At 43.9% G+C, this 26,539-nt stretch overlaps 1 protein-coding gene across 2 annotated transcripts; it reads right to left on the minus strand.

Moving 5' to 3' along the window:
• Nucleotides 1–6,681: 6,681 nt before the first annotated feature.
• LHX2 (LIM homeobox 2) lies at nt 6,682–25,894 on the minus strand. 2 transcript variants are annotated; one of them, XM_065737382.1, is made up of 5 exons: nt 25,760–25,894; nt 22,793–22,995; nt 21,960–22,342; nt 14,697–14,902; nt 6,682–7,480 (listed from the first exon to the last, which is right to left on the minus strand). In XM_065737382.1, the coding sequence occupies exons 1-5, from the start codon at nt 25,877–25,879 to the stop codon at nt 7,193–7,195; spliced, it is 1,200 nt and encodes a 399-aa protein (XP_065593454.1). In that variant the 5' UTR covers nt 25,880–25,894; the 3' UTR covers nt 6,682–7,192. The 2 variants fall into 2 exon arrangements, with proteins under 2 accessions (XP_065593454.1, XP_065593453.1); XM_065737381.1 differs by having other exon boundaries at nt 22,793–22,998.
• Nucleotides 25,895–26,539: the final 645 nt, after the last annotated feature.

Genomic DNA, 26,539 nt, shown 5'->3' on the forward strand with positions numbered 1-26,539 from the left:
TAGCAGCAGTTAAGGCTCAGAAGGTGGAATGAGAGATACACACACGTGGCCACATTCATTTGCTGCAGCTTCCCATGTGAAATGCGGTAACTTCTGCTTTGCGATTGCACACACTTAGCGCTAGTTTGGCACTGCACACTCAGAAACTTCAAAGAACCATCTCAGAATAAAGTTAAGTAACCTCTGGACAGCCTCCATGTGGCAGCCACAAAGTAAACGCGCGTCAGCGGTGGAAACCGGGCGCAGGAGTCCTGCCTTGGTCTGTGCTCCAGCCCATAGAAACAGAGAGAACAGAGGAGTTTGGAGTCCTGCCAGAAACTCATTCTCCCTTTTAACACCTGGCATCACCTCCAGTATAATTGTGGAATTAAAATGGATTATATTTATATGCAGATCTTGTAAACCGTAAAAGCAGCCTGGCTTTCAGTCTTTTCTAAGCCAGCAAGTAATGATGGTGTCTGCATGGAAGTGGCAGCAGCACACCTTACATTCCAAACACAGATCCCCAGGAACTGGAACTGTTTTGTGCAGAGAAAGTAGTTCTACAAATAGCTGCAAATGTCTTTTCTGTGACTTCTCTTTTGTGCTGGAGCAGCCGGGGGGGGGTGGGGGTGCTCTGGAGAATCCTGTCAGTGCTGGTGGGTGTTGGTGCACGCAGGCTGTAACCTCTGGGACAAAACAGAAAGGCAGAAAAAGAGACTGTGCACACAAAACAAGACAGGGAACAGCCTGCACTTGGGGAGCCAAAGAGTAAAGATCCACAGAAAAGAGCATTGTACAGCTTTTGTATTAATCTAAAATGGATCCCTGAATTCTGTAGGCACAATGGGGGTAGAACTGGAAAAGACATAAAGATAAATGAAGGCCACAAATGGGGACTACATTCAAAAGGCTTTTGGGATGTGTGTGGTTCAGCCTATTTCTGTAACGTGAATGATACTGGGTGCAGCATAACTTTTGCCATCATTTAGTATGTTGGATGATGTTTTAGGAGCCAGTGTCAAGTGTATATGAAATGGAGAAAGTCCAGGTCTGTATTAATTAGGATTGAATGAAAGAGATCGTTGGAACATTCACGATTGATTTCTCTAAGCATAATACAGTCTCCAAAAGGCACCAGCAGCTGGCCAGTGCAGCAGGCCGTTCCAAGATTTCTCTTCCAAAGCCTGCCCAGATGAAAGAGAGCACTGCAGACAGCGCTGGAGGGGAAGAGCCTTGTTTCAAAGAGCAGCACAGGCTCGTGGGTATGAAACATCTTATCTCCCGAGTCCATGGGTAGCTCACGCTTGTCTGCCTGCCTCTCCAGAACCAGTCAGATCATACACTAACAAAAATGGATATAAAAGCTTTTGAGCTAGTTCTAAGGGCCCTGTGCATGTGCACTAATAAAGGCAAGTCTGTGGTCAGCTGGGTTAAATCCACTGACAACAGTTTGTAACTCAGTACAAAATGTTCAGCGGGTCTACTAGAAAATCTGAAACTGCCTGTCCGGAATAAATGCTAAAGCCAGGCAAAATGAAGAGTTCCCCTGCCTCAGAAAACCTGCCATCCAACCATTAACAAATCCTTGAAACATTTAGGTGCAAAAGATGAGAGATCTACAGGGACATGGTCTGGGCAGTGCCACCCTTTCTCTCTCCTGTCTGACTGTGGGTGACAGATCTGGCCTCTCAGAAATCCTTCTTCCCTACATGCACAGAATCCTTGTCCTGACTTGTCCTGGCGACAGCTTCTTGGCCAAACACAACCTGCAAAACAACATTACAGAGTAGCTTCTATGTTAGTCTTGATTTCCAGAACAACAGCAAAAAGTGAGTGATCCAGCATGTGGAAATGACGAGAGAAGGAAAATGAAACTGCTGGTGGAAAAGCAATTTCGGGATGCTAGAGGCTGTAATCAGACAACTTGGTTGAAACCTGTCCACAGTGATCTCACATCTGTGCTTCCCACATGCTGAGGTTAAGCAGATGGGACACATCGCTGAGGTCATGTTAGCTGGGCATAAACCTGCTTCAAACAATATTTTGAAGGTGTGACAAGCTAAGGAGGATGTGCATGAGCTGTTGGGTAGCTCCAGAGGCACAGCTGTATGGGTCAGAGGCATTCAGCCAAACTGAATAAACCACAGCTGCCAGAATCTTCTCATAAACCCACCAAGATCAGAACTGATGAGAACATAAATATGCCTCTTGAACTCAGTTCTCCCTTTGACATCAAGGAGAGCAAAAACATCTGACAGACGTACATCAGGAGCTACTAAAGGTTCTAAAGGTTGATGCAAAAAACTTCACTTTCTGTTAAGCGCTGGATTTTATGATCTAATAAATTGATACTATGCCATGTAAACAAGCAGTGTAAATATGGAGAGAGAGCCATACCGTTTATGGAGATTCTTTTAACAAAATAAGGGCTTCCACGGAAGTGGCATTCTCAGGATGTAATTGTAATTTGCACAGTGTTATCCATCAGCATGCTAAATGATATCGTTTGATCTGACTTTACTGACAGCCATTCTTTCCCCATGGACAGTAATTTTCAGACAAATTACTAGTAACTCACCTAATGTCATGACAGAGTCAAACTTGATTCTTCACTTTCCAGACTGAAATCACATCATTTTAAGCATCTCAGCTAAATCCTGCAATGAATGAAAGACCATCTCTCCATTTATGGAAGTGAAAACACAAGTACTTGCAGTCCAGCTGCTTTGCTGCTTGTCTTCATAACCACGGCAGCCTCCTGTGTGTCAGAAAGATGCCCTCTTTGTTCCCTTTTTAGAGTGATTTGCCAGTCCTAAGATACTCTTAAAACACACGTTTATTAATTGTAGATCAATAATCTAATTCTTCTCTTCAATTAGGATGAGGACAGCCTGTGCTATGAATAGCCCCTGCTGTCTGTGCTGGTAGTGAAATATGGCACCAGTGACTGACCAGCATTAAGAGCCATGTTTGGGTGCATGAACAACTGCTGTGGTTTGCTCCATGTAGATCTTAAACAAAGATGCTGCAGACTCAGGAATAATGATATCAAGTATGGGAGTAAGCAGAGTTCTGGTAGGTCTGGAAAGGGAGATTAATATTGAAAGCTTGGAAAGCAGAAATACATACAGCTGGCAACTGTATAGATTGTATGCACCAAATTGTAGATGCATAAACATTTCACACACAACCAAACTGTGGCTCCTAATGTGAACTGGGCACGTAACACATGTGTTTCACTCTGTAGTTTTTTCAAATGCAGGTCAAAGTGGTCTGGAAAATGCTCAGACCATCATTTTGCCAGCCATTAGCTCTCCCAAAGTGCTAAATACACTTCCAAAGAAATGCATTTTCCATATTAGCTGTGGTTAAAATAACTGCTTACCAGGAATGATTTAAATGGCTAAAGCCTTATTCAGATTCTGAAGGGACACATTGTCATTCACCTACATTCAATCAAAATCTCTCCTTCCAATCACTATTAAGTCACTATGAAGACCATAAGCATGTACACTTGGAATGTCTCTTTATCACCCGATGCCTTTGCTGCTGTCATGTCTATTTCCAAACCCTGGATTTTCTTTTTATTTTGTTGTTGTTCTTTTTCTTGTAATCAAATGAGGTGACTACTAGAGCTGTCTAAGATTTAATCTTTACCTTTCAATGGGAAAAAAATAGCAAAATGTTACAAGAAAGTGCTCTAAGTGTGTTCCTAACAGTAGGAAATTATAGTTTGGAAAACAAAATACCCTAGAGGCACATTCACAGACTATAGCATCTTCCAACAATTCTCTTTTGATTCTAGAGCTGTATTCAGCTTCGTCTGTATAACGATCCTTAGATCCAGATTTGTACAATGTGAGTGAAGAAACAAGTCTGATGAGATTAAGTCTGAACTGCATTGATGCCCAAAGAAGCTGTGGGTGCCTAGCCCTGGAGGTGCTTGGGGCCAGGCAGGATGGGGCCCTGGGCAACCTGATCTGAAGGGAAGAGTCCTTGCTCATGACAGAGGGTTGGACCGAAATGAGCTTTAAGGTCCTTTCCAACCCAAACCATTCTCTCATTCTATGATTACATATCACTTACAGTAACATCCCTCTGTACTGTATATCAAAGTATGTCTATTCAGCATTCTTAAGATCAAATATCCTTTCTTTGCTTGAGCAGAACAATCCAGTGTGCTGCTGAGTACCAAGGTGACTTGATTTTTTTTTCTAATGTGTGTTCTCCTTTATCACTCTTTATTGTGTATGAACTCAGAGACAAAATATCTTCATTATCTTAAATAAACTAGATAAAATGTATTTCAAAAAGTTTCTTGAGTCAAAAGGTAGCAAATCATTGTATGTATTTTCCATATATAGGTTTCATTATATTCCCATTCTAAGTTACTCTTTAGTCTCTTTCATATTTAAAAAATGAACTACACACCTATCATGCAAAATGTAAAGAAGTATGTTCAACTAGATCAAATTATACAGTAAAAATACACTTCCAAAGAAATATCATTTCCATTTTTTGTTCATGTTTTTAACAGAATTTCAGACTAATACATCAAATGTGGAACTGTACAAGTATGTGAAGAAACATTAGGATTGCAGTAGTAAAAAAAATGTACAGCATTCAAAACCAACAAGCTCTAAACAACCAAACAATACCACAGGATTGAAACAATCATGGGAACAACATAGGTCATTGGAGCCAGTGAGTGAATCCTAATGCACCTACATAAAGACCCTACGTAGAATATTGTCTCTTATTTATATGCAAAATCCCTGATTTGATTAAACTGGACAATTTATCTAATTGTCTCTTATAGGTTTCAGGTAATATTAACACTAGAGTATTCCCCTTCATAAATTTCAGTCGTTTGAAAAGGCAATATTGAGAATTATTTTGAAAGGTATCTCCAGTGATGTGGATTCAGGTAGTTCAAATACAAGACCACAAATAAGAGCCATCGGAAGCGTTATCCGCTGTATTAGCCGTAGCACTTGACGGATTCAGGATTCTGTGTTTTGTAAAACTTCTTGCAGGTTAGTAACAGCATTTCTAATTATGGGGTGTTTCCATTCAACACTGGGGCAACATTGCCTTTTAAATCAAGAAAAGAGACAGCTAAGCATGTCAGAAACCAAAATTTAAATCTCCGTGGTAGTTGACAATGAGCAAAACATTACATACAGCAGAATCTCTGTCTGAATATCTTTGAAAGGCAGATACGTTCTCTGTTACAGTTCATAACCAGTACAGTTTACTTATTAGACATCTCTATTACAAGAAAAAAATGCCTTGGACAAATCTGTAAAGGCTAATAATTAAACCTGAATTAGTTTTTCAGATGTTCCATCACTGTGCATGAGCTTAAAGAACTATGCTAGTCTATTAGTTTGAGAGACCAGAACGTAATCCCTTTCACAGATCTAAGTTAGATGTGATTTCTAGGACTATCGTGCTTTTCAGACAACTCACCTGAATTTTTTTTTAAGCAAAAGTATGAAAAATGGTTAATAAACAACCTGATAATGTCAGCACTTCTATCCCACATTCCTCCTTCTCTGACATCTCTCACCAAATTTGAAAGGAATGTGGCTCGCACAAGAATGCCAAATTTTCAGCTGAACAAGTATAGTGCTTTTAAAACCAAAAGATTGTTACCAAAAAATCTGGCCCAATAAATCATCTTCAGTGCTCTGAAAAGGGCAAAGAACACAAATCTTGGCACCTATCTTGCTGTTTGTTTGGAATAATCTTTTAGCAATTTTGATCCAAAGGGAATGACGGATTAGCGTTGGAGAGCTAGCGATCTACGACGTAACACCGGCCGAAACCATCGGACTGTAGCAGATTTGAAAAGGAACAACCACACATGTTATGTGCAACTCAAAATCCATAAAACAACTGGGCAAACAGCATAGTGTATACCCATTCTTACACATATTTAAACTTTGCTGAGGTATTTCTTTAATTACAGAAAAGCATCTGTAAGAACAGTAGGAAAAAGAACTCAAAATATCAGTTGTATGCTGCACTTTTTTTTCCTGGAGAATGAATTCAGTCACATTGAAAGGTCCATAACAGTTAAAGGAATAATTACTGCTATTAGTATTGACAATGTAATATTCTTCCTTGGCTTTTTATTCCTTCAAAGCATTACAAAAAATGTAAGGCCAGGACTTCGTAAAACACAGCTTTGCCTCATTTTTGCCCATCAATTTTGTAAAATAACCTGAAATACTTCTGACTCTTTCCTAGGGAAAATATTACCTAATGCCACCTCTGTAGCAGACCGCTTGTGGCCTCGCAGCCGTCAGGTGCCCCGCTTGCCTCCACCCTGAAAGGGGACAAGCCACCTCTCACACAAAGCAAGACTGCTTTCATAAATGCTAGCTGACATCGAGGTTTTTCTCACACGACTAAATTAAGTATATTTTGTCTGTTTGAATTTTAACATTATCTGACGATTTCTACCTGCAACTAACAGTTATTTATTTCTCTATACTGAAAATAGCTAGACTGTTGCACAAGGCAGACTTGTCACCCATATATACTTCAGGAACAGGAGGAATGTATACATCACATTTAGAGTTATTCTAGGCAGATATCATGTCTGAAGTGCAATTTTCTAATCCTTTTAAATACAGTCAGCCTATCTTGATTGTGAAACTCACGTTAAACGTAACTGTAGCCATTACGAAGTAGTTTCCATAAGTGGTTTTATTATTGGTTAGATTTTACAAATTCTGGTATTCAAACAGACTTTGACTTTAAACTTCTAAAACAACAAAGCAACCAATGAAAGGCTTAGGACTATTCGAAGTAACAAACTCTTAGCATTTTTGCCCTGGTCATAAATATACAGAGAGAAAAAGATAGAAGTGGACATGGAATTCAAAGTATGTAGATAAAACAGTGTATAAGGCACATGGCAGTCTTTGAAAATACAGAAGCTTTAGCCAACTTAAATTAATTGCTGTTTCCCTTGCTCAGTCCACAAAACTGTACAGTTACACAAATGTTGTGTTGCAATAGATCTTCCAAGTTATTCTTCAGTCCGTACTCTGTAATACCAGAACACTACATTTCCTTCTGCTTTCTTAGGAGAGATCCTAATTGTGGTTAGTCAGTTGCTCAAAGCCTCTATTAAAATACACTTGGAATTTCAACTAAGAATAATTTCTTTTTTAAAGAAATTATTAAGAAAGAGTCATCAGAAAAGATTTGTAAGAGTTGTTTGTGAAGGACTTCGGGATTCATGAACCTCAAGACTTCCGGGCACTGACGTCAAGACAGATGTCACAGTAGGCATAGTAGGATTAGTCAAGTCCGTTAAAGTAGTGGGAGTGCTGGATGGACTCATGGAGGCATTGGATATTTCTGATGCAGGACCTGATGGGGTCCCTGCTTGGAGTGTTGAATCTGAAGTCTTATCCACCCCTGTGTTTTCTTGACGTAAGAGGTTCCGTCTGAATTTGGCTCGAGCATTTTGAAACCAAACCTGAAATAGTTTAATATAACAGGGTAGCATTTAAAGAGCTGCAGTGTTTAGAAAAGCAAAAGCAAACTCACAAATTCATGAAAGCATGAACTGGGGAAGATGTTTTTATGGTAACATGTAAGAAAAGTAGCCCCAGTCACAAAAAGTGTCCTCTGGATGCCTACTGGATGTCCTCTGGATGCTCCTCTTTCCCTCTCCTGCAGTTCTCAGTGTAAACAGTCTGCCTGGGACAGAAATGGGCACAGGAGGGAGGAGGGGATTCATTGGTTAAGGCAGCATGTGAAGGCGCGTGTAAGTTTGGAGGCCCCTGTGAAAGCACGACTGCTCTCACTCCCAGAAGTACTTCTCAGGATGAGACAGAAATCAAGCACCTGATGAACACAAACTAACAGGTTTTAGCACCCTCGCGTCTCGTGTCCAGCTCCCACGGCACGCAGCAGGGGCAGCCCGCAGTGCCCTGCCTGCCCGCGCTCCGGGAGCAGTCCTGGGAGCTTTCTCACACCTCAGCCTCAGCAGCACTCTCACTTTTCTGAAAGGACTGCCTCTCTTTCTTACTCTTCTTTCTCAAACGCTTCAGCTCCTATGCCACGCTCGTTTTAAATTTTTCCATCCTGGTATAATGGTTGAAAAAGTGTCTTGAATGGTATAAAATACTCTCATTACATTAAAAAAAAATGTGATTTCAGAATATATGATAACCATATACAGCAATATTATTCCCAAGATTTCTACTTCCTGCATTATTTATAATCTAACTGTGCATAAAGGACAAAAATAGGACTTCAGCTTTTTCAGTTGAACTGCAGTGCTTAGGTCAAAGTTAATACTGCTCGCCATGCTGAATTTGTCTAAAGATTAAATATTTTTCTGACCTATTTGAAAATAGATATAATAAAGTTTATTTCTGAAACCCACATGAAATCTAGGTACAGAATACTGTGTGGATCACATTTTAAAACGTCATTAAATACTCTGTATTCAACCTGTTGATGCCATCCAATTTTACTGCTACAGCTAGCTGAAATTTGACAGTGCTTGTTTGTCAGGAAGCCCTCTGTCACTTCTACCTTCTTTACAATTGACTCAGTCCTGTTCCTACTGTTCTCACGTTGACCTATTTAAGAAATAAGACCGAGTCTTTCAATTCCAGGTGTAATTAACTTCATCATCTCTGTGTCTGTCAGAGAAAGGAACTGAGAGTCAAAGTACCCTCACAGTCTTATTCCATCAGATTTCTCCCCTGTGGCTCATACAGGAAAAATGAGTGTGCAGAGCTCACAAGGCTGTTATGTGGTCACAACATCCTACAAAGAAATTCTGACTTCTAACTCTGAGCCAGCGCAGCTCCTGCTGCAGGATCCTCTTTAAGCCAGACTGCTAGCAGAGGAGTGATACACAAAAACGATGCAGTCCTGTGAAGTCTCCTCTTTCTCATCTAAACTTGTCAGCTGCAGTTACAATTGATGAAGATGTCTCAGCCCATTTTTCCTCTGACTGATTTTCTTCTCATCTTTGGAAGGTCCAGCCCCAAGTTCCCCCTATTATGCACTCCTGCTTTTTCTCAGGAGTGCCTTCTCCCCAGGCCAAGGCTCTGTAAGTGCATGTACTTTCTCTTGCATTTTCTCCTGCCAGTGCCACAAGGAAATGATTCTCAAGGACTGGTCCTGGTGGTGGCCATGGGAGCTGCATTCATAACTCACACCCCCACAGGTCTTTATTTCTGAAACGTTAGACTTTCAAAGACATTTATGACAGTGCTCTCTTTGTTAAAACACTTAAAGAGTATATATCAGTTTCATGTGCATCGAGAAAACAAAAACCTTCTCCTAGATCAGCACTGGCAAAAATAACTATTATTTTTTAATACTGTTCGTTATAGCAGTGATGATGCTAAAGGCCAATGATGTGGGCAAAACTATAAAAATAATCCGTGTGGTATTTTTGTGTGAAACATTCCCAGCCAGCACCTTCCTCTCGCATGGCTGCTCACTCAGAGCCCTGCACGGGGAGGTGGAAGAGCCATTGTGCAGCTCTGAGCCAGGTGAGGAACCTCCTGTGCAGGTGAAGCAAATTACTTTACCCTGGTCACTCAAGCTCTAACGTCTCAAGCACCAATGAGTAGGAATGGTAAAAACCTGCAATTTTAACACTTCAGGGATTGCTTTACCTTTCAGTGAGAGATCACTTATATTTGTCCCACAAATGAATTAATTTGGCTTTGTTTTTTAAATACCCTTTCCAATAAGGACCGTGTGTATGAAGTTTAAACATAAATTTAGAGAGTGCCACTGTTGACATAATCAAATCAGAAAAAATCACTAGTCCGTTTCACATACCTCTGCATAATTTTACATTTGTGTTCATTGAAAATATACATGTTTATATACGTAAGAGTCCCAGATATGAGTAAAATTTCCATTCCTACTCACGGGCAATTTCCTTGTGTAAAGCATGAAAACTGCAGAACAGTATTTTGTTCAGTTACATTGCTCCTAAAAGTCCTGCTGCTCCTTAACCTTAATAGGGCAAAAGACTCCACGGTACTATTTCTGATTCTGATTCAAAATGCAGTAAGAAAATGAGCAAGATTATTGGTGCTTGTGTATTCCCCTTTATCTTCCACTATACATGAAAACCTGTGCTCAGATGCGCTCTAAACCACTAATGCTGCTCTCAGGAGCTGTCCTTGTGAGGTGGATCATCCTCTCTTCAGTAGTGGTAGCTCACATCAGGTATAGAAAACACTTCATATTCTTGCACATATGAAAAATACAGACGATATGACCCTTTCACTTTCTTCCTCACTGAGTTATTATCAAGGTTTTTCAGCTAATGACTAAGGAGTTCTTTAAATTTCTCTAACAATAATTATTTGTATTACTACTGAAAAGGCATCAAAATATTTCTTAGCTGAAATTCTGAAAATGATGTGTTTTATTATAGAAATGTATAAGAAAATAATTATTGCAGTAGTGATATTCTGGTACACAGTTAAGATATGAAAGTATTTAGCAAAGGCTTCACATTGAAGAGCAGTGAAAGAATTGGAACTATTGTTTTCTGAACTGTAGGAATGCAGTCCCAATTTTCAACCGCTCTACTCAGAGCTGTGCAAACTAGTGTGCAGGAGCTGGCAAGGCAGGGCTGCTGCCCCATGCAGAACCACAGCAGTGCTGTATGCTCACACTGGCAGTTCAGGCCCTGCACCTGTAACAGCATTACATGAAAGTAAATAAATAATAATCCAAATATACATAACTGAAAGAATTGTTCCAGAAGGACTTAACTCGCATCAATTACACAATTAGGAATCTGGCCTTCAGTACTGAAAAATAAACAAAATCATTGAGAAGTATGTATTGTTTTTCTTTACAACTGTATCATTATAGGGCTGAGCTATTTCAAACCAAAAGAGAAAAATACGGATGAAAGCTCCCATTGAAAAAAATAAAAGCAGCTGTGAGATCCAGTGATGCTCCTCCATTCTGGTGAGCAGAGCTGAGTGCCTGTCGCTGGGCACTCGGCAGCCAGGCAGAGTGGTGCTGCAGTTAAAACGTTATTCTAGTGCTTCAGAGATCTGCACTAGTTCATCTCTCTTTGTCTCCATTCTCCAACTGTAAAATGGGAATCAAATAATATCTCCATAAGGTAGGAAAATATTGATAATAAATATGCTAAGTATTGTAAAGAATTCTGATACTGTCATGAATGAGGCCAAGTAATCACCTTAGATAAATTACTACTTTTGTTTGTAATGCCTCCATTGCTGCAACTGTTATATGTTGGTTGTACAAATAAAAATGTAAAGGATGTGCCACTGCATAGCAAACTGTTCAGTCACTGCACACACATTCTGACTGTTGTTTTTCCTATTATTAAGTTGAAATACGTTCGTAGAATGTCCTATGAAAGAAGTCTCAGTAAGTTGTCTGCAGTACGCAGTCCTAAAGCAAACCTTCACCACAGAGGAGTGCAGGATGCTCATGCATAATTGAGAAAATTTTCATATTTGTTGACTACTGGGAAGTCAGCAAAGTCCAAATGTATGCAATAACCTTTGTAAGTTCTTCACAGCAATGTTACTGGAGAGAGATTCCAGAAGGATAAGCAGTGTACAAAGCCCACTGAAAAACCATGCTTCACGTTCCTAAACTGCTTCTGCCATGGGTAATCCAGGTAAAGAGGAGGTACCCATACTGATAGCCAGCAAATGGCATGTTCTTATGTCTACCTACTTCCACCTTCCCTTCTGAGCTCAGAAAAAGAAAGATAACTTCCAAACGAGTAACATTTATGCCACTTAGTTGGTTTACCATTAACTGGTCACTTAAATTATGAACAACAGTTCACAGCACTGGGCTCGTGCTCCCTATCTGCAGCACAAGATACATAATGCATTAAATTGGCAAACATAAGGCTAATTGAGAGTCAAAATAAATAAAAATAGGGAGTAGAAGTATAAATAGGCTTAATGCAATTCTAATGTGATTACTTTAGGAAAATAGCCCACATTACGAGGCCATTGAAGGAAATGTCATTCTTGAAGCACTATGTTCCATTTCCCTGCCATTCTGCTCCTGGACTTGGCTGGCTGATGACTGATTGTATACAAAGCCAAGACAGAAGTCATGTCTTCCAAGTCTAGAATCACAGATCATTAAGAAGACAGACAAACTTTGTACAGATTTACAGATAAACCACCCACGTTTCATGTCATATGGGACTGCCTTGATGTTATGAGCACTACATCCATCTCCTAAGACATTAGGAACTCTGCAACGTGTGTTTAGAAATCCCACCGGTTTCAGAGAACAAGAGAATTTGTTTTTCTCCTCATCTGCTGCCCTATGCTTTCAATGGAAATACATTCTTCTAACGATATATGAAATCATTAACTTCCATCAGCTGAACTGTGATCTGAACATACAGAAAATAGAAGAGCTTACATATACACCTAGAAACAACACTACTGGAATGTGCGTGCATACAGTTGGGAGTCCACGCACCTTCAGTGTGTAAGACAGAATAATACTAATGATGCTTGTTTAGATCAGTAGTGTCAGTGAACTACTTTGTGTTCAATAAGTGACACAGATAGAATGCCAACTTTTCCGGTGCAGAAGAATTAACAAGTGACACTATCTCAGAAACCAATGTCATGAAGAGTTTTCTCCAGCGAGGAGCAGCCTTGAAACTTGCACAGGTGAACTTCAGTGTTTGAAAAATTACCTCTACAGCTTCAGAAGACCATATTATTTTCTTTTACAGGTTAGAAATAAACCAACTGGGCAAAAAGGTTCCAAAAGATTTTTTTATAATTTTTTTTTCATGGTTCAAATTAATTTTCCAACAAAAAGACCAACAGAGTATGGAGTAGAGAATGCTCCTAACAGAAAGGAAAACTCAAGTGATACTAGACGAAGTATCACTCTGAGTCATTTCCTTGAAGTGCCTCCAACAGCATCATCCTCTGTGTGCAGTCCTCACCACCAGCTATTACCTTGCAACTCTCTTCATCTAAAGGCGCCCAGAGATAAAGGAGTATTTTACTGTGGAAGTAAAAGAAGTGAAACACTAATTACCAAAACCACGAGAAAAAAAATAGTAGAATGGTAAGGGATTGCCACAAAAAAGGAAAAAAAAAAAAGAAGCAAAGTGCATCTTAAAACAGGAAGTTGCGATGTATTTAATATGGAAACAGACACAATCAGGAAACTGAAATAGAGTCTGAATGGAGACATGGAGTCCAGTTTCAGAGATGAGAAAGCGTAAATAGGAAGAAACAGATAAAATGACTTAGAAAAGAATGAGAAGGACAGGCCCATGAGGTGAGATAAGAGGAGAGATGGAAGTAAGAAAGTGGTGCAGACTGAGAAAAGAAAATATTAAGATAACCAAGACAGAGGTGTTTTCCAGACATGGAGGTAATTCCCTCACACACTATGTGAAATTTCTAAGATAATTCAGATGTGAATACACTGTAACAGATGACAGATATTACTGAAGTGTGGAAACTGATGACAAAATGAAGAAGCTTCAAAATAATGATAGCTAAATACAGAAAATCCTTTCCTCCACACACATGGGTAAGGGAGAGCCACTACAAGAGACACTATGTCAAGTGCCAGGATGTGCACCAGTTATGAAGGAGGAATCCATTCCACCACTGCAAATCAGCTTCATACAAACAAACAAAATCCAGCTCTGGAGGATCTAGCCAAGAAAATGAATTACATACAGTCTTTTATTAGCAGATTTTATTAGGAAGCCTACAAACCTTTAAAACTTCTTCTGTTAAGTATTAACTCCGTAAGACCCACAACTTCTCCAGTAAATTCAGTTTTTTTCTATACTTTTGTCTACTGCCCTCCACTTGCCTGTGAACACATGAGAGCTATCCATCGTTCTTTCCCAGGAGTCCATCTCTGAGCTCAAGCTTTCTCTATGAGGTCCCCAAACTTCATTTTTCTATTATTAAGATCCATTTAAAGATTTCAGTGTTGGATCCTGGAACATCACAGCTCCTACATGCCTAAATTTATCTCTAGCTACAGTTATTGAATAAGTGCCCATTAAAATTAACTTACTGAATCAGAGCTATAAATTAAAATGGAACTGAGCCAACTGATATTCTTACCTTTCCTTCCCTTAATAATTCAAACAGAGCATGTACCCTCCTACTTGAAAAAGTACTTTCAAAATGCCATCTTCTTTCATCCTTAAGTTCTATACTGTGACTAAAAAAAAATGTACCTTTGAGAAATTAAATACGTACCCTTGCATTTTGAAAGATATTTTCCCTGTCCAGACAAAATATATCCAAACGCCTGATTACTTTCTTGCAAAGATGACCGCTCACATTAATTTCTAAATTAAAAGCTATTTACATTAACTAAAATGATTTACTTTTTCTTGCAGCAGATCAGAAGTTAAACCATGCAGCAGAATTGACTAACTTCAGGAAAATAAGCAGGCCCCATACCTTCACAACTGCCATTAAAAATTAAAACACAAGTGATCTGCTTTCGGGAAGTTGAAATGAAATAACTTTTCTCATACTTTCTAGAATTAAACTGAAGTTCAGAATTCTAACTCTAGAATTAGACTGAAGGTGTGAATGACCATGAAAAGCTTGAGGATAAGCAAAATCCACAGCATTTCAAACATAAATTTGATATTTTATTTACTTTTCAAGACAAAAGACTGCTCTTCTTACCTGAAGAACTCTTTTGGTCAGGCCAGTTTTCTGAGCTAGCTGTTTCAAGTCCTTGGCATCAGGATTGTGGTTAATAGCAAAGTATGACTTCATTGTCCGCAACTGGTGGTGTTTGAATGATGTCCTCATTCGCTTTGTTTTTTGATTGCTGGGGTATTGCTGGTCTCTATCCAGGTGGTCACCATCGTTTTCATTGCAGCTTAAAGCTTAAGGCAACAAGAGGAAAAGGCGTGGAAATCTATTGCTCTGTGACCAACATTGTTTGCAGTTCATCTGAGTGCAGCAATTAAAATAACATACCATGGCATGTATTGTACTGGTACAAACCCTACTTGCCTTCCCCTCCATTTCTGCATCTTCTATGTTTCCCTTACAATAACCAGTCTGCAAGGACCCTCACCTGCCTCTTTATGGCTTTTAAAATGTCAAGTCTGCTTCCTTTTTTCTTTCCTCCATCTTCACACAGCCTTTCCTTCACTTTCTGTTTGTAGGACAGTAGCTGTCCTCAACTCTGTAAAGTGTTTTAATGTACTTTGTATCACTATAAATTGCATTGTAATGTACAAAGAAATCTGTACAATAGAGTCCACTTAAACCTCGATGGAACAGACCAGTTAAAATTATAATTATTTCCTCCATCAAACTAAACCCTGTAGAGTACAAGAGAGACCATTAAATGAAACACTGTAAAAGAAATAAAGTTTGTGGGTACCAGACAGCAAATTATAATTTGACTAGCTCAAGAAATAAAGCTGTTAATACAATGCATCAGCAGCTCGCCAAATTAAAAAAAAAAAAAAACAACCTTTTTTTATTAATATTTCACTCTAAGTATTTGAAAATAATAGTTGGAATGATCTATTCAGATAAAATCTTTTAAATCACCGAATGGGAATGACTGATACATTTGCATAAATCAAAGTCTGCAAGGGACCTCTGTGACCAAGGAACATTGGAATAATTATCCAATTGTATTACATGTTGAATGCCAAGCAAAACAGCCTCATAGCACAAAAGTCTTTCATGATTTATATGTGCATACAACGAATCATAGAAAAACTCTGGAAAAAAAACATTAAGGACCAAGCTTAGATTTACTAAAAAAGTCATGGATGTATCTGAAAATCAGCTCTGACAAGCTGTCGTTAATTTACTTTTTCTGCACCAGTGTCTGCAACTCTCTTTTAATTTCCTACAAGTTTTATGTTAAAAGTAATGTCAGTACTGTCTGTTCTGTGCCACGTGACAAAAAATCTCACAAACACATTTTAATACGTGAATTATTGGTGAAACTCATAAGCAGATAAACAGATCTTTTCAGTTATCCATTACAGTTAGTTTGCTTCAACTGAGTACATCTCATGGACATACGCACACTTATAGTTTAACTTAAATTCATACTATTTGTCAGTTTTTCAGCCCCGTTAATACATACAATTTCTGAAAGGCATGCATTAAAAACTCTTCTTAAAAGCCAATATTAAAAGTGTGTACTCATAGGAAAAAAAAGCAGAGAGACAACGGAAAGCAGTTTTGTAGCAGGTAGTGTAGCTGCTTTGCAAACTTCAGCTTTTGAGAAACTTTTTAAAAGCCTGGGCACAGGGCAGACAAGGCCTGCGAGAGCTCAGTGCTACACCAACAGGAGGTTTGCTCCATAGACTGATTAAAAGCCTCAGACATCTCCGTGCTTCTGTGCTGCTAAATTAAAAAAGAAAAGATCAGACAGAAAAATTGAGCTGTACACATAAATGTGTGTGTGCATGCATGTGCATACATCTGTATAAATCCTTCACTGTTACCTTTCTTATGCCAAATTTCTACTAATAAGAAGCATTTCTGCCTGTTTTCGTGTATGGGACTGGAAGTGCCTGAACTTTGGAGGTGTAAGACACACAAAGAAGACTGTAAAAAGATGTAGTATCATGGAACTGGACACAGTGCAGCAAGATCTGTTTTTCAGTTGAAGAACTGAGATCCTAGATGCCAAGCTGCAGCGATCCCACCAGCCCTGGCCTCCCTCACTGCTACAGTTCTTCCTCTAAAGAATTCCGTGAAGAATAACTGAAAACTGTATTGCTTGTAGCAAATGGTATTATGGAAATGTAGAGCAACATGGTATTTGGTTTTAAACATACAGCTTTTCAGATAGTAGGAACAGAAAAGATCTCTGTGTTCTCTCAAATGCTTTCAAATTCTCCCAGAAATAACAAGGCCAAGAGTTAGGAGGAAATGCACCAAAATATCTATCTGGAAGACTGAGATCTGTTCACGCTGATATGCAACAAAACAAGTCCTAGAGCTGCAAGTAGTTGGATTTTAACCTATTCTGTAAAGAATGAGGTACAGTCAGCACCCAAGAAAACAGACTTGGTTCTAAATCCTCCCAGAAGGGAACGAGGGTATCAGCTGCTCATCAAGCCCTGGCTTGACAATGAGCAATTTGCTGTATGAATCTCACATAAAAAAATAATACTAAAATGACAGCAAATGTGTACCACTCTCGTCCTTTCCTGGGAAGAAAGTTACAGAGCGGATTTTGAAGTGCGTGAGTGTCAGCTGCTCCTCACCTTGCCCAAGCAGTTCGGGTACCCCCAGGCACCACCCAGCTTGACATTAGCACGGATCTCATATGTGGATGTGGTACTTGGCACCATCTCCAAAATGTTGTTTTATTAGATCTGATCTTATGCACATCTCTTGCACAACATGCAATGTCTATGGGTGTTGCAGGCACGCAGGTAGAGAAGCACGTGCAAGCTAGCAGAGTTCCTGCAGAAGATGCCATGCTGTCAGACACTGCACAGGCTCCTCCTGCAGCCCACTGCTTTTCAGGCATGTGCTCCCTGTTCCTTTGTGGAGTCCCTGTGTACCTCCCAAAGGAGCAGCTCAACCACCCATACTTAAAATTGCCATTCAATTGCGGTACTTGGGACTCAACGCTGGGAACTTCAGAAATACAACTGGTAAAATTCAGGTCAAACAGAAGAGCTTTCAATCAACCAACGTTTCATTTCTGCTTACTGATAAAACAAATTCCGAAGCGGTGCCAAGTATCTTTTTGATCCCAGACCTTTTATTCCTAAGGCCCTCCTGCCACCCCCCAGTCCCACACCCCGGCCATCGCCCTCCTGTCCCCCAGCTGCTCTCACCAGAGGTGAGCTCACCCTCCCACAGCACCACGACACAGATGTTCTTTCGGCCACAGAAGGTGAAATCTTCTGAGAGCATCACAAGAAATACGGTCCTGCTCTCTAAGTTCGACACTGGCGACCAAAATATCTACAGAATAATGTGCAAAACTGTCTCTAAAACCAACAGAACAAAGCGGGATGTGCTGTTATCCTCACAGCAAACAGTATTTCAAGAAGAAAACTTGGGAGCATTGTTTCACACTCTGATCACCAGATCATGGATGCTGGGAGCAAGACACACGCTCAGTAGCTAGCAGATACATAAGTTATGTGAAGAAGATGGGAAAGAACAACTTCCTTAGGAGGAACTTCTGTTTAGTGTCTGGTTTGACACGTTAAATCACCCAAAAAGAAAGCAAACTAATCCTGATGCTGAAAGAGTGATGAGACAAGGGGCACTTGTCTCCCACACGTACTCTGGTACGTTCCCCCCGTCCCTCCTGGAGGGGACAGGGGTGCTTTGCCCTGCTGCTGCCTGGAGAGGGAACTCGGCTGAACGAGGTGGGGCAGCGCTGCGGCCCTGCTTGCTGCTGCCTAGGAGCACGCCCAGGACTTCGTGAGGGAGCGCTGGGGTTGGAAGCAGCCTGTGTCCGCGGAGGCGGGAAAGGACACTCAGGCATCGGAACCCTCATCACAACCGGGATTAAAAGGGAACTGGGCTCCCGTGAGGAGGCCGTGGTGTGCGGAGCGCGCGTGGTTTTCCCCCCTCCTTCTGGGGTAGCACCGGGAGGACGCACGGGCCCGGACTGCAGAGCGACGGGTGCACCCCGGGAGCGGCCCGGCCCCGCAACGCCTCTAGGGGGAGAGAGCGGCCCGGGCCGGGCGCGGACAAAGGGGAACCGTCGGCGGAGGGCTTTTCCCCTCAATTAAGCCAATTGAATGGCGCTGAATGGCCGCTGCGAGCGCGCCGTCGGTCCCTGCGCTCCGCGATTAACCCGGCCGGCCGCGGCTCCGCACTGCCCCACGGGGCCGGAGCGGGCGGGCGCTGCGCGGGGACACGCGGGGCGGATGTCGGACCCCACGGCGGCTCCGGGCACGCTGTCCTCGCACTGCCCGGGGTCGGCAGCGCCCACGGGAGAGCGGCTGCTCGTGCCCTGGGTGACCCGTCGGAGCGGGGGGGGGGGGGGGGAAGGAGGAGGGAAAGGAGGGAACTCTCATTTTTCCTCAGGAAACTGCTGTGAAACGTCCCTTGTTTTAGCTGCGATTTCTGTTTGCTCGCTCTGCAACCAACTGTACCCGCAGGAACGCTTATTTTGAGCTTTCAGTCCCGGGGGACGCGAGGAGAGAAAGAGAGAAATCAGCTCTGCAAAACTTCCCGGGCTTTCCCGAATTTTGTCGGGAGAAAAAGTTTCGGTAAAGACTCCTGCAAATCCGCCCCGCAATGCCCTCAATGCCCTCAATGCCCTCAATGCCCTCAATGCCCTCAATGCCCTCAATGCCCCTCAATGCCCCTCAATGCCCCCAGTGCCCCGCAGCACACGACGGAGGGCAATGTTTTGGACATCTTTGCTGTTCGCACAGATCACGGGTATTTTATCAGCTCGGGCCGCCCCAAGCCTCTACATCTATCACGTTAAGGGGTATTTTACTGGCTTCATATTAAAGACAGACCAGATAGATATGAATAAAATATAGCAAGCTGTGGGAGGTTTGGGGCCTAATTCACAAAGGGAGTGTTCAGAATTCTTTACAGGTGCTTCTGTGTTCAGCAAGCTTTCAGCCATTGATTTACTGACCTAAAAAAAAAACAAAACAAAACATCAAAATCCACCCCAACAAGTGAAAAAAGGACTGATGATCACAGAACACACTTTGGGGGGAGGGGGGGGAGGGGGAGAGAGAGAAAAAAATCTTTTTGAAGTTTCAGCATCCTTCTAAGCTATTTTCCACTTGTCAGGCTGCATCCACATCCAAAACCCATCGTCCCCATGCAAACAGCGTTCCGTTTAAGTACAAAAAGAGGCAGCGAGCCAGACCAATTCACGTCGCAGATGAATGTTTGCTGCTATTTACTAAATAATTCCCATCTCAACTCCGGCTGTATTTACGGGTCCCCCTTTTCCCACCACCTCTGGGTGTAGATTTATTTACACGAAGTATTCTACACAGATTACCGGCAACAAACACTCTCGGAGGACAATATCGTACGTTTCTAATGCAGTTCTCAGAAAGAAAGGAGAAGGTCCATGAAAGATAACTCCGGAGAAACGATCGTACACTTTTGAACGGTCCCCTTTTAAAAGACACAAAATAGAAAGCTTCTCAATCATTTCCTACTTTGTGAAATTTTAAACCAACGGAACACCCGCTCTGATTTCCAATCTCAATGTCACTTATTACCGTATAAATTAATTGATTATTGGTTTAGTAAGTTAAGTAGATAGCTTCAGCAGAGAAGCTGAAGGTTCCTCGAAGATCTGTTAAGCCTCTGTTACAGGGGTCTAACCAAAAATTAGAAAAGCAAAACGGGGGAGCAATTACTTTGGAAACGATTTGTTGGGGTATTAAGGACGGCTCCTTCGGGTCAGGAGCGGCAGGACTCTCTCCGGCTGTGCTCCCGCCCGGGGCAGATACAGCCGGTTCGGTTACGGGTCCATTGAAACTGAACATCTGCCCTGCACAGGGAGACAGCGGAACGGCAATTACAGCCTAATCCCTCCGAAAAGGAAACGTTTTTCACCGGGCAGGACGCACGTTTTCGGAACGTTTGAAAGCTCGCAGCCGCACGCACCTTTCACCGCTGGGACCGCTACGGATTTTTATACGGATTTCCAAATTATTCAGCTATCGGTCAAAGTCACGATAGGCGCCGATTTTGTTCCCGGGGCGAACTTGTCACTCGGAGATGCGCCTTTTCTCCTTGCCATTTTCAGCGCACACCGGCGGTTCCCGTTCCCCGTACGCTCGCGCTGTCCGCCCGGGTGCTCCCCTCCCCCCCCCCCCGCCCCCCCGGCTCCACCTCCGGGAGGCAAAACGTGACGAAGAAGTTCGCCCTACGGGACAACGTCTGAGCTCCGTAGGTTGAAAAGAAAACACGCTCGAAACAACGGGAAACATCGCAGACAAATTCGGAAGTGGCACAACGAAACGGGCGCACGAATTTCATCCCCGGGCCCTAACGGGACGGCTGAGAGCGCAGCTTGTGGGTGCTCAGGTCTGAAGGAAACCCCACCTCCGCCGTGGGTCCCAACAGCATTTTCTGTTGTCCAAGCACATCTCCCTTTTGCACACAAGAAGTAGCGCCGGCGATCACGGCCACTCCGGCGAGGGAAGGATGGAGGCGGGAGAGACTGCCCGAATTCTTTTGCCTACAGAATTACGGTGCTATGGTGGGGAGGTTAAACGAGGAAGGACATCAGAAAGTCGGCAGCTGAGCGCACAGAGCCCGAGACGCGGAGTTCCCGCGGAGCCCGCAGGCTTGCGTCTGTTGCTGAGTTTGCCCCCTTTCTTCTTGCTGCAGCTCTCAGTTAAGAGGAAGGGGCCGCGACTCGGGGCAGCGAATGGAGATGCTGTGAGTTTCCTGACTCCTCTAAACCATCTCTGATGCACACAAGTCCGGCCACCTGGCACCGCAGGAGCCGCTCGTGGCTGCGGCAGCACCTGCCTCCTGCAGCCCAGCCCGCCCCGAAACAGCCGCCCCTGTGCCTCCTCTCTCTCTCTCCTTTTCCTTCCAAAACTCTGAGGCACAAGAGCTCGGGAGAAGGACAGAATAATTCACTCATCAGCAGCCTTTGAGGGTGTAGCTACTAAAGAAAATTCACAGCTCTCTGAAGTGCTAACTTACAATCTCTGGTTTCCAGATTTTATTTCAGGCTACACCCTCCCCCCCCCCCCCCCTTCTCCCCCTCCTTAACCAGATGACCTTGCTTCAAAACATTTTATTTCCAGCTGAAGTGAAAAATGCTAACATATTAGCTTCTGTAATTGCAGTTTGACAGCACTTGATCTCAATAATTATGCTGCAGCTAAACTATTATTAACGGTTTAAGCTAAAATAAACGGAAATCCCCCTTTGGAAGTGAACAGAAACAAACCGTTAGAATTGTTCTCGGGGGAAGATGGGGTCTCTTACCTGCGTTGTAGGCTGCCAGATCTGCCCCAGGCCCTGGGCTCTTCCTTTTCCTGGGTCTCCCCTTCTGGACAGTCCCCACACCGTTATAATAAGGCAGTCCCAAAGTATTGGCAGAGCCCGCACCCAACGCTGGGCCCTTCCCAGCGGCTACATCCGAGTGATTGAAATGCACCTGGTACTCCCCCTGGATGAGAGTCTCGAAATGGAGGCGGCAGTACACCAGATTGTCCTTCATGCCGAAGTGGTCGCCGGTGGTCAGCATCTTGTTGCAAGTGGTGCAAGTGAAGCAGTTTAAGTGATATACCAAATCCCTGGCCCTCATGACCATTTCGGAGGCAGAAATCCCCAGGTGACATCTCGCACATCTCTGCACCGAAAATCTCCTGCAAAACAGAACGGCCAAAGGAGACGGTGAGAGGAGCATCCCGTCGGGTCCGCTCGGGAGAGGACAGAAGGAGAAGGGCTGCGGGCCGGGGCCGCTCAGAGCCGGCACAGCTGCCCACCAGCGGCCTCAGGGCTGCGTCCCACCGGCAGCCAGGTCCTGCCGGGAGAGCTTCCCCCCGCCCCGCGAACCGCCCCGACGGGGACCCCGCAGCCGGCCGGGCGGACACACGTAGGGACGGAGAGCCCTCCCGGCACCGCTCGGCGCCCTGCCCCGCGCGTTCACGGTACCCGCGTGCACCCGGGCAGAGCCGCGTCCCTTTCCCGGCCGCGCCACGAGGATCCCGCCCCGCCGGAGCATCGGGAGCTGCGTGACCCCGGGGCCCCGCGCAGCCCCCAGGAGCGGACGTCGGAAGCCCGAGCGGATCCCCCCGCGCCGGGACGGGCTGTACCTGTAGTAATCCTCCTTGCAATAAATGCTGCCGTCCTTGCTGAAGCAGGTGAGCTCGGACTCCAGGTTGAGTTTACATTCACAACACTTCAGGCAGCGCATGTGCCACTGTTTATCCACAGCCAGGAGGTAATATCGGTCGGAGATTTTCCCCCCGCAGCCGGCGCACAGGGCAGCCCGGTCACTGCTGATGGAAGGCATGGTCTGCTGGGGGAAAACAATTTCGGACCGTTAGCGAGAGGGAGAAGCTCGGGAGCTGCTGCGCTTCCCCGGCCCTGCGCGGCCGCGCTCATCCCCCGCTGCAGCGCACCGAGGGAGCTCCGGTCGGACCGACCCCGCTGCTCCCGGGGGCAGGAACCGCCCGGCCCGGCGGGAGGGGGAAACGCAGCAAGAAGGATCCTGGGAGGCGTCCGGATGAGACCCGGCACTTCTTTCTTTCTTTCTTCTCCCCCCCACCCCCCCTCCTTTTATGAATTTGCCAATCCCAGGACAAGAAAAGATGCTCCTCACCAGCCAGGTGCAACAGTCAGAATAAGGATAATCGCAGACGGTTAATTTCACATTAGATTATAATGAATACACGGAGAGTGTCTGCATAGTTAAAACTCCGTGAGAGCGCGTATGTGGAGCGTGTCCGCGTGTGTATTTTCCCAGCTATAAAACTCCAAGTGAATTACGATCAAACCCCCAGCAGCCACAGAGGCTCAGACGCAGCCCCCTGCACCCAAAGCTGCCGTGACCCAAAGCACCGGAGGGATCGGTAAATAAAACCGTGAAGAAGACGAGCATTACTAAATCTGAGGTGCAGAATGTTTTATCGGGAAAACGAAATAGTGAGAAACAAAGTGGGGAGAAACAACAGAGTGCTTTAGATTACACTGGGATAAACTTGGAAGCAATAAAACTAAATGTAACCCCTATATAATTTAATAGTTCAGTGTCAAATCGCAATCCAATCGAAACCCCCTGGAAAAGAAAAGGAAAAAAAAAAAAAAACAACAACAAATACGTACATTTCTGCCAACTCCTACAGAGAAAAAAGAAAAAAATATATCGGAAACCGTTTCAGCACTCTCACGCGTTTCACCCTGCACCCTAAAACAGAGTTGAAGACGAGAGGCTCAGGGCAGAGCAGTGTTCACGGCAGAGCCGGCAGCGCTCTGCTGTCCATTCCGACCTCACTGTTAGCACGGCACTCTGCTCAAAGCCACATGCAGACTTGTCCTCGTGCAGGACAACTCGAAACACTTTTTTTCCCCCCAAACACGCGGTTTGTTTTGGTTGGGGAAGGGGGGGGGGAAATCTGTTTACTTTTACCTCCTCCGGAGCCTTAAGTCCGTGCGCAAAGCGCGAGGAGAGGACAGCTAATGGGGAGCACCGAGAGGAACCGAGCTGCCCAGCACGCGGCCAGACCGCTCCCAGCAGCAGAGCAGAGATCGCAGACCCCCATCACTACGAGCACTGCTGTCGGGTGCAGCATCTCCGCTATCACGAGTGCGTGGCACTGCGCCGGTACCGTTCACCACACGGGTCCACTGATGCCTGATTTCTTCAAGGCACGAACTGAACTCTGATTGGGAATCGCTTTACACACAACGTAGTTTTTTATCAGTCAGCTCTAAACGAAACACAGCTTCTCTGCTTTGCTTATCCAGGAACGAAATTCTGCTGTCCTGAATTGGTATTTAAGAATCCAATATTCCGTCCCACTATTCATGATATACACATGTGAATGCGAATAAATTGTATCGATATCTCAAAATATCACACTGCAATATTTATTCCAGCAAAGATAACTTGATACTGTTTAATTTTACGCAGAAATACTAACTTTTTGCAAAAAAAAAAGAAAAAGAAAAAGAAAAGAAAACAACCAAAAAACCAAACCTTCAGATTAGAAACCCTGTTAGAGTATGGAGGCTGCCCTCAGCTCCGGGTTAAATAACCTCACTGTCACTTTTAAGTCAATTTCTATGTAACGTTTAGAAGGAACACATTGATGAAGTTTTAAAAACCATGAGCGGACATCTTCCTTGCACACGCCCACACCATCTCACAAGACACAGTCACCAAAATACGGTATAATTTCACTCCAGAATTTTCTTTTCTTAAAAAAAAAAAAAAAGGAAGAAAGAAAACAAAAAGAATATACAATAAATGTTGACTCCGTTAAATTAATACACTTCAGAAATCCCTTCCACTTTGCTGGCTTAATTCTGGCTCAAAGGACGCATCCTTTTATTCTCTACATGCATTAACATGCAGGCACATACAGGATAAAAAGTGGTAAAGTTACAAAGATTTACATCCATTTCCCTGAAACTCGTCTTCCAAATCCGTTTACCAAGTTCATAAATCCAGCGTTCACACATCTTCCTACTATGAGAAATTATAATTTAAGCACGGTTGAGTTTGGGGTTTTTGTTTTGCTTTTTTTTTTTTTTTTTTGCTTGTTTGCTTTTGTTCAGGCTTTGCTTTTCTATAAGGTCTAATGCTGTACCGTCTACCTCAGCGTAGATATCTCACCTGAAAAACAACACCGAATTGGATTCTCTGGTATTCATTTCCATTCTGCAGACAAAAAAATTTTGCTGTGCCCAAACGCTGTCTGTACAAAGCACACTTTGCCTCTCCCTAAAAACTTCTGCAGGCCGGACAGGCTGGGGGAGGGAAGGCGTGCTTGGACGCTACCAAAGGCTGCTCCAGCTCTCTGTTTCTTGCAAGAGCAGCACCGTTTGTTCCACCCAAGCGTTACTATTACTATGCATGTTATTAATAATTAACAGTTTCATGCCTTTCCCCACGGTTTTACTCAATCTTTTGGAGCGCCTTTACGCTTAAATTTCTTCCGATTTAGTATTTTGCATACGTTTCCCCCCGATCTGTTATTTTAAAGGAAAAGATGTATTTTTGAAGGGTTCCGTATGTTTTGGGAGTTGAGCGACTCTCCCATTCCTTCGCCTCCTACCGTTTCGGTCTCTCCCCTGTCTATAGCCGAGCTGATGGCCGGTGCTTCGCTTTTGGTTCTCCGATCCATCTCGTCGATGACCCCGTGCATCTCCGAGCCGGACAGACTGTGGAAAAGCATCGCTGAGGAGGAGGAGGCCCCGAGTTGCTGCTGCTGCTGCTGCTGACAGTTGTCGGGGTCCCTGCAGGAGCCCAGAACTTGCATTAAGCGGAGCCCTCCCCCATGCATCTAGCACGGCCGCCCCGTCTCTCCTCGGGCTGCGGGCTCTCTACCCGGCGGAGATCTTCGGAGCGGGGTGCAGGCTCTGATCCGAGGTTTCGAGGGGACGGGGTGCAGAGCAGGCGGGCGGAGGGGACGAGGGAGAGGGGCCCTCTCGCTCCGGGACGCGGAGCTAGGCTGCTGCGCGGCCCCGACGCATCCCTCCGGGAGGTTTCTTCAGCGCAGGGCTCATTGCCCCAGGTGCAGTCCCAGGCTTTACGCTCTGGCCCAGCTGGCAGGATGCTGGGCAGGCTTACGATCGGGAGGAATTAATAAATAAGAGAAATGTATATTAAAAAAAAATACACCATCTTCGGTGAGAAATAAAAAGAGTACCGACCAGTCCCTACATCGTACTGTGCGAAATTTAGAGGAGGAAAGCAGGGAGAGGGAGGCTGCAGCAGGCGGAGAGCAGGCTGATGCTGCAAGGAGGATGGGGCGGGTGCCCACCGCACGCACTCACAGTCCAGAGGGCTGGCAGCAGCAGCAGCTCAGGGGCAAAGTTTGCTCCTTCCCCCGCTC

Source organism: Cyrtonyx montezumae, unplaced genomic scaffold, assembly GCF_038088225.1.
Source record: "Cyrtonyx montezumae isolate F1298 unplaced genomic scaffold, pur_monq_1.0 scaffold_20, whole genome shotgun sequence".
Classification (NCBI taxonomy): Eukaryota; Metazoa; Chordata; class Aves; order Galliformes; family Odontophoridae; genus Cyrtonyx; species Cyrtonyx montezumae.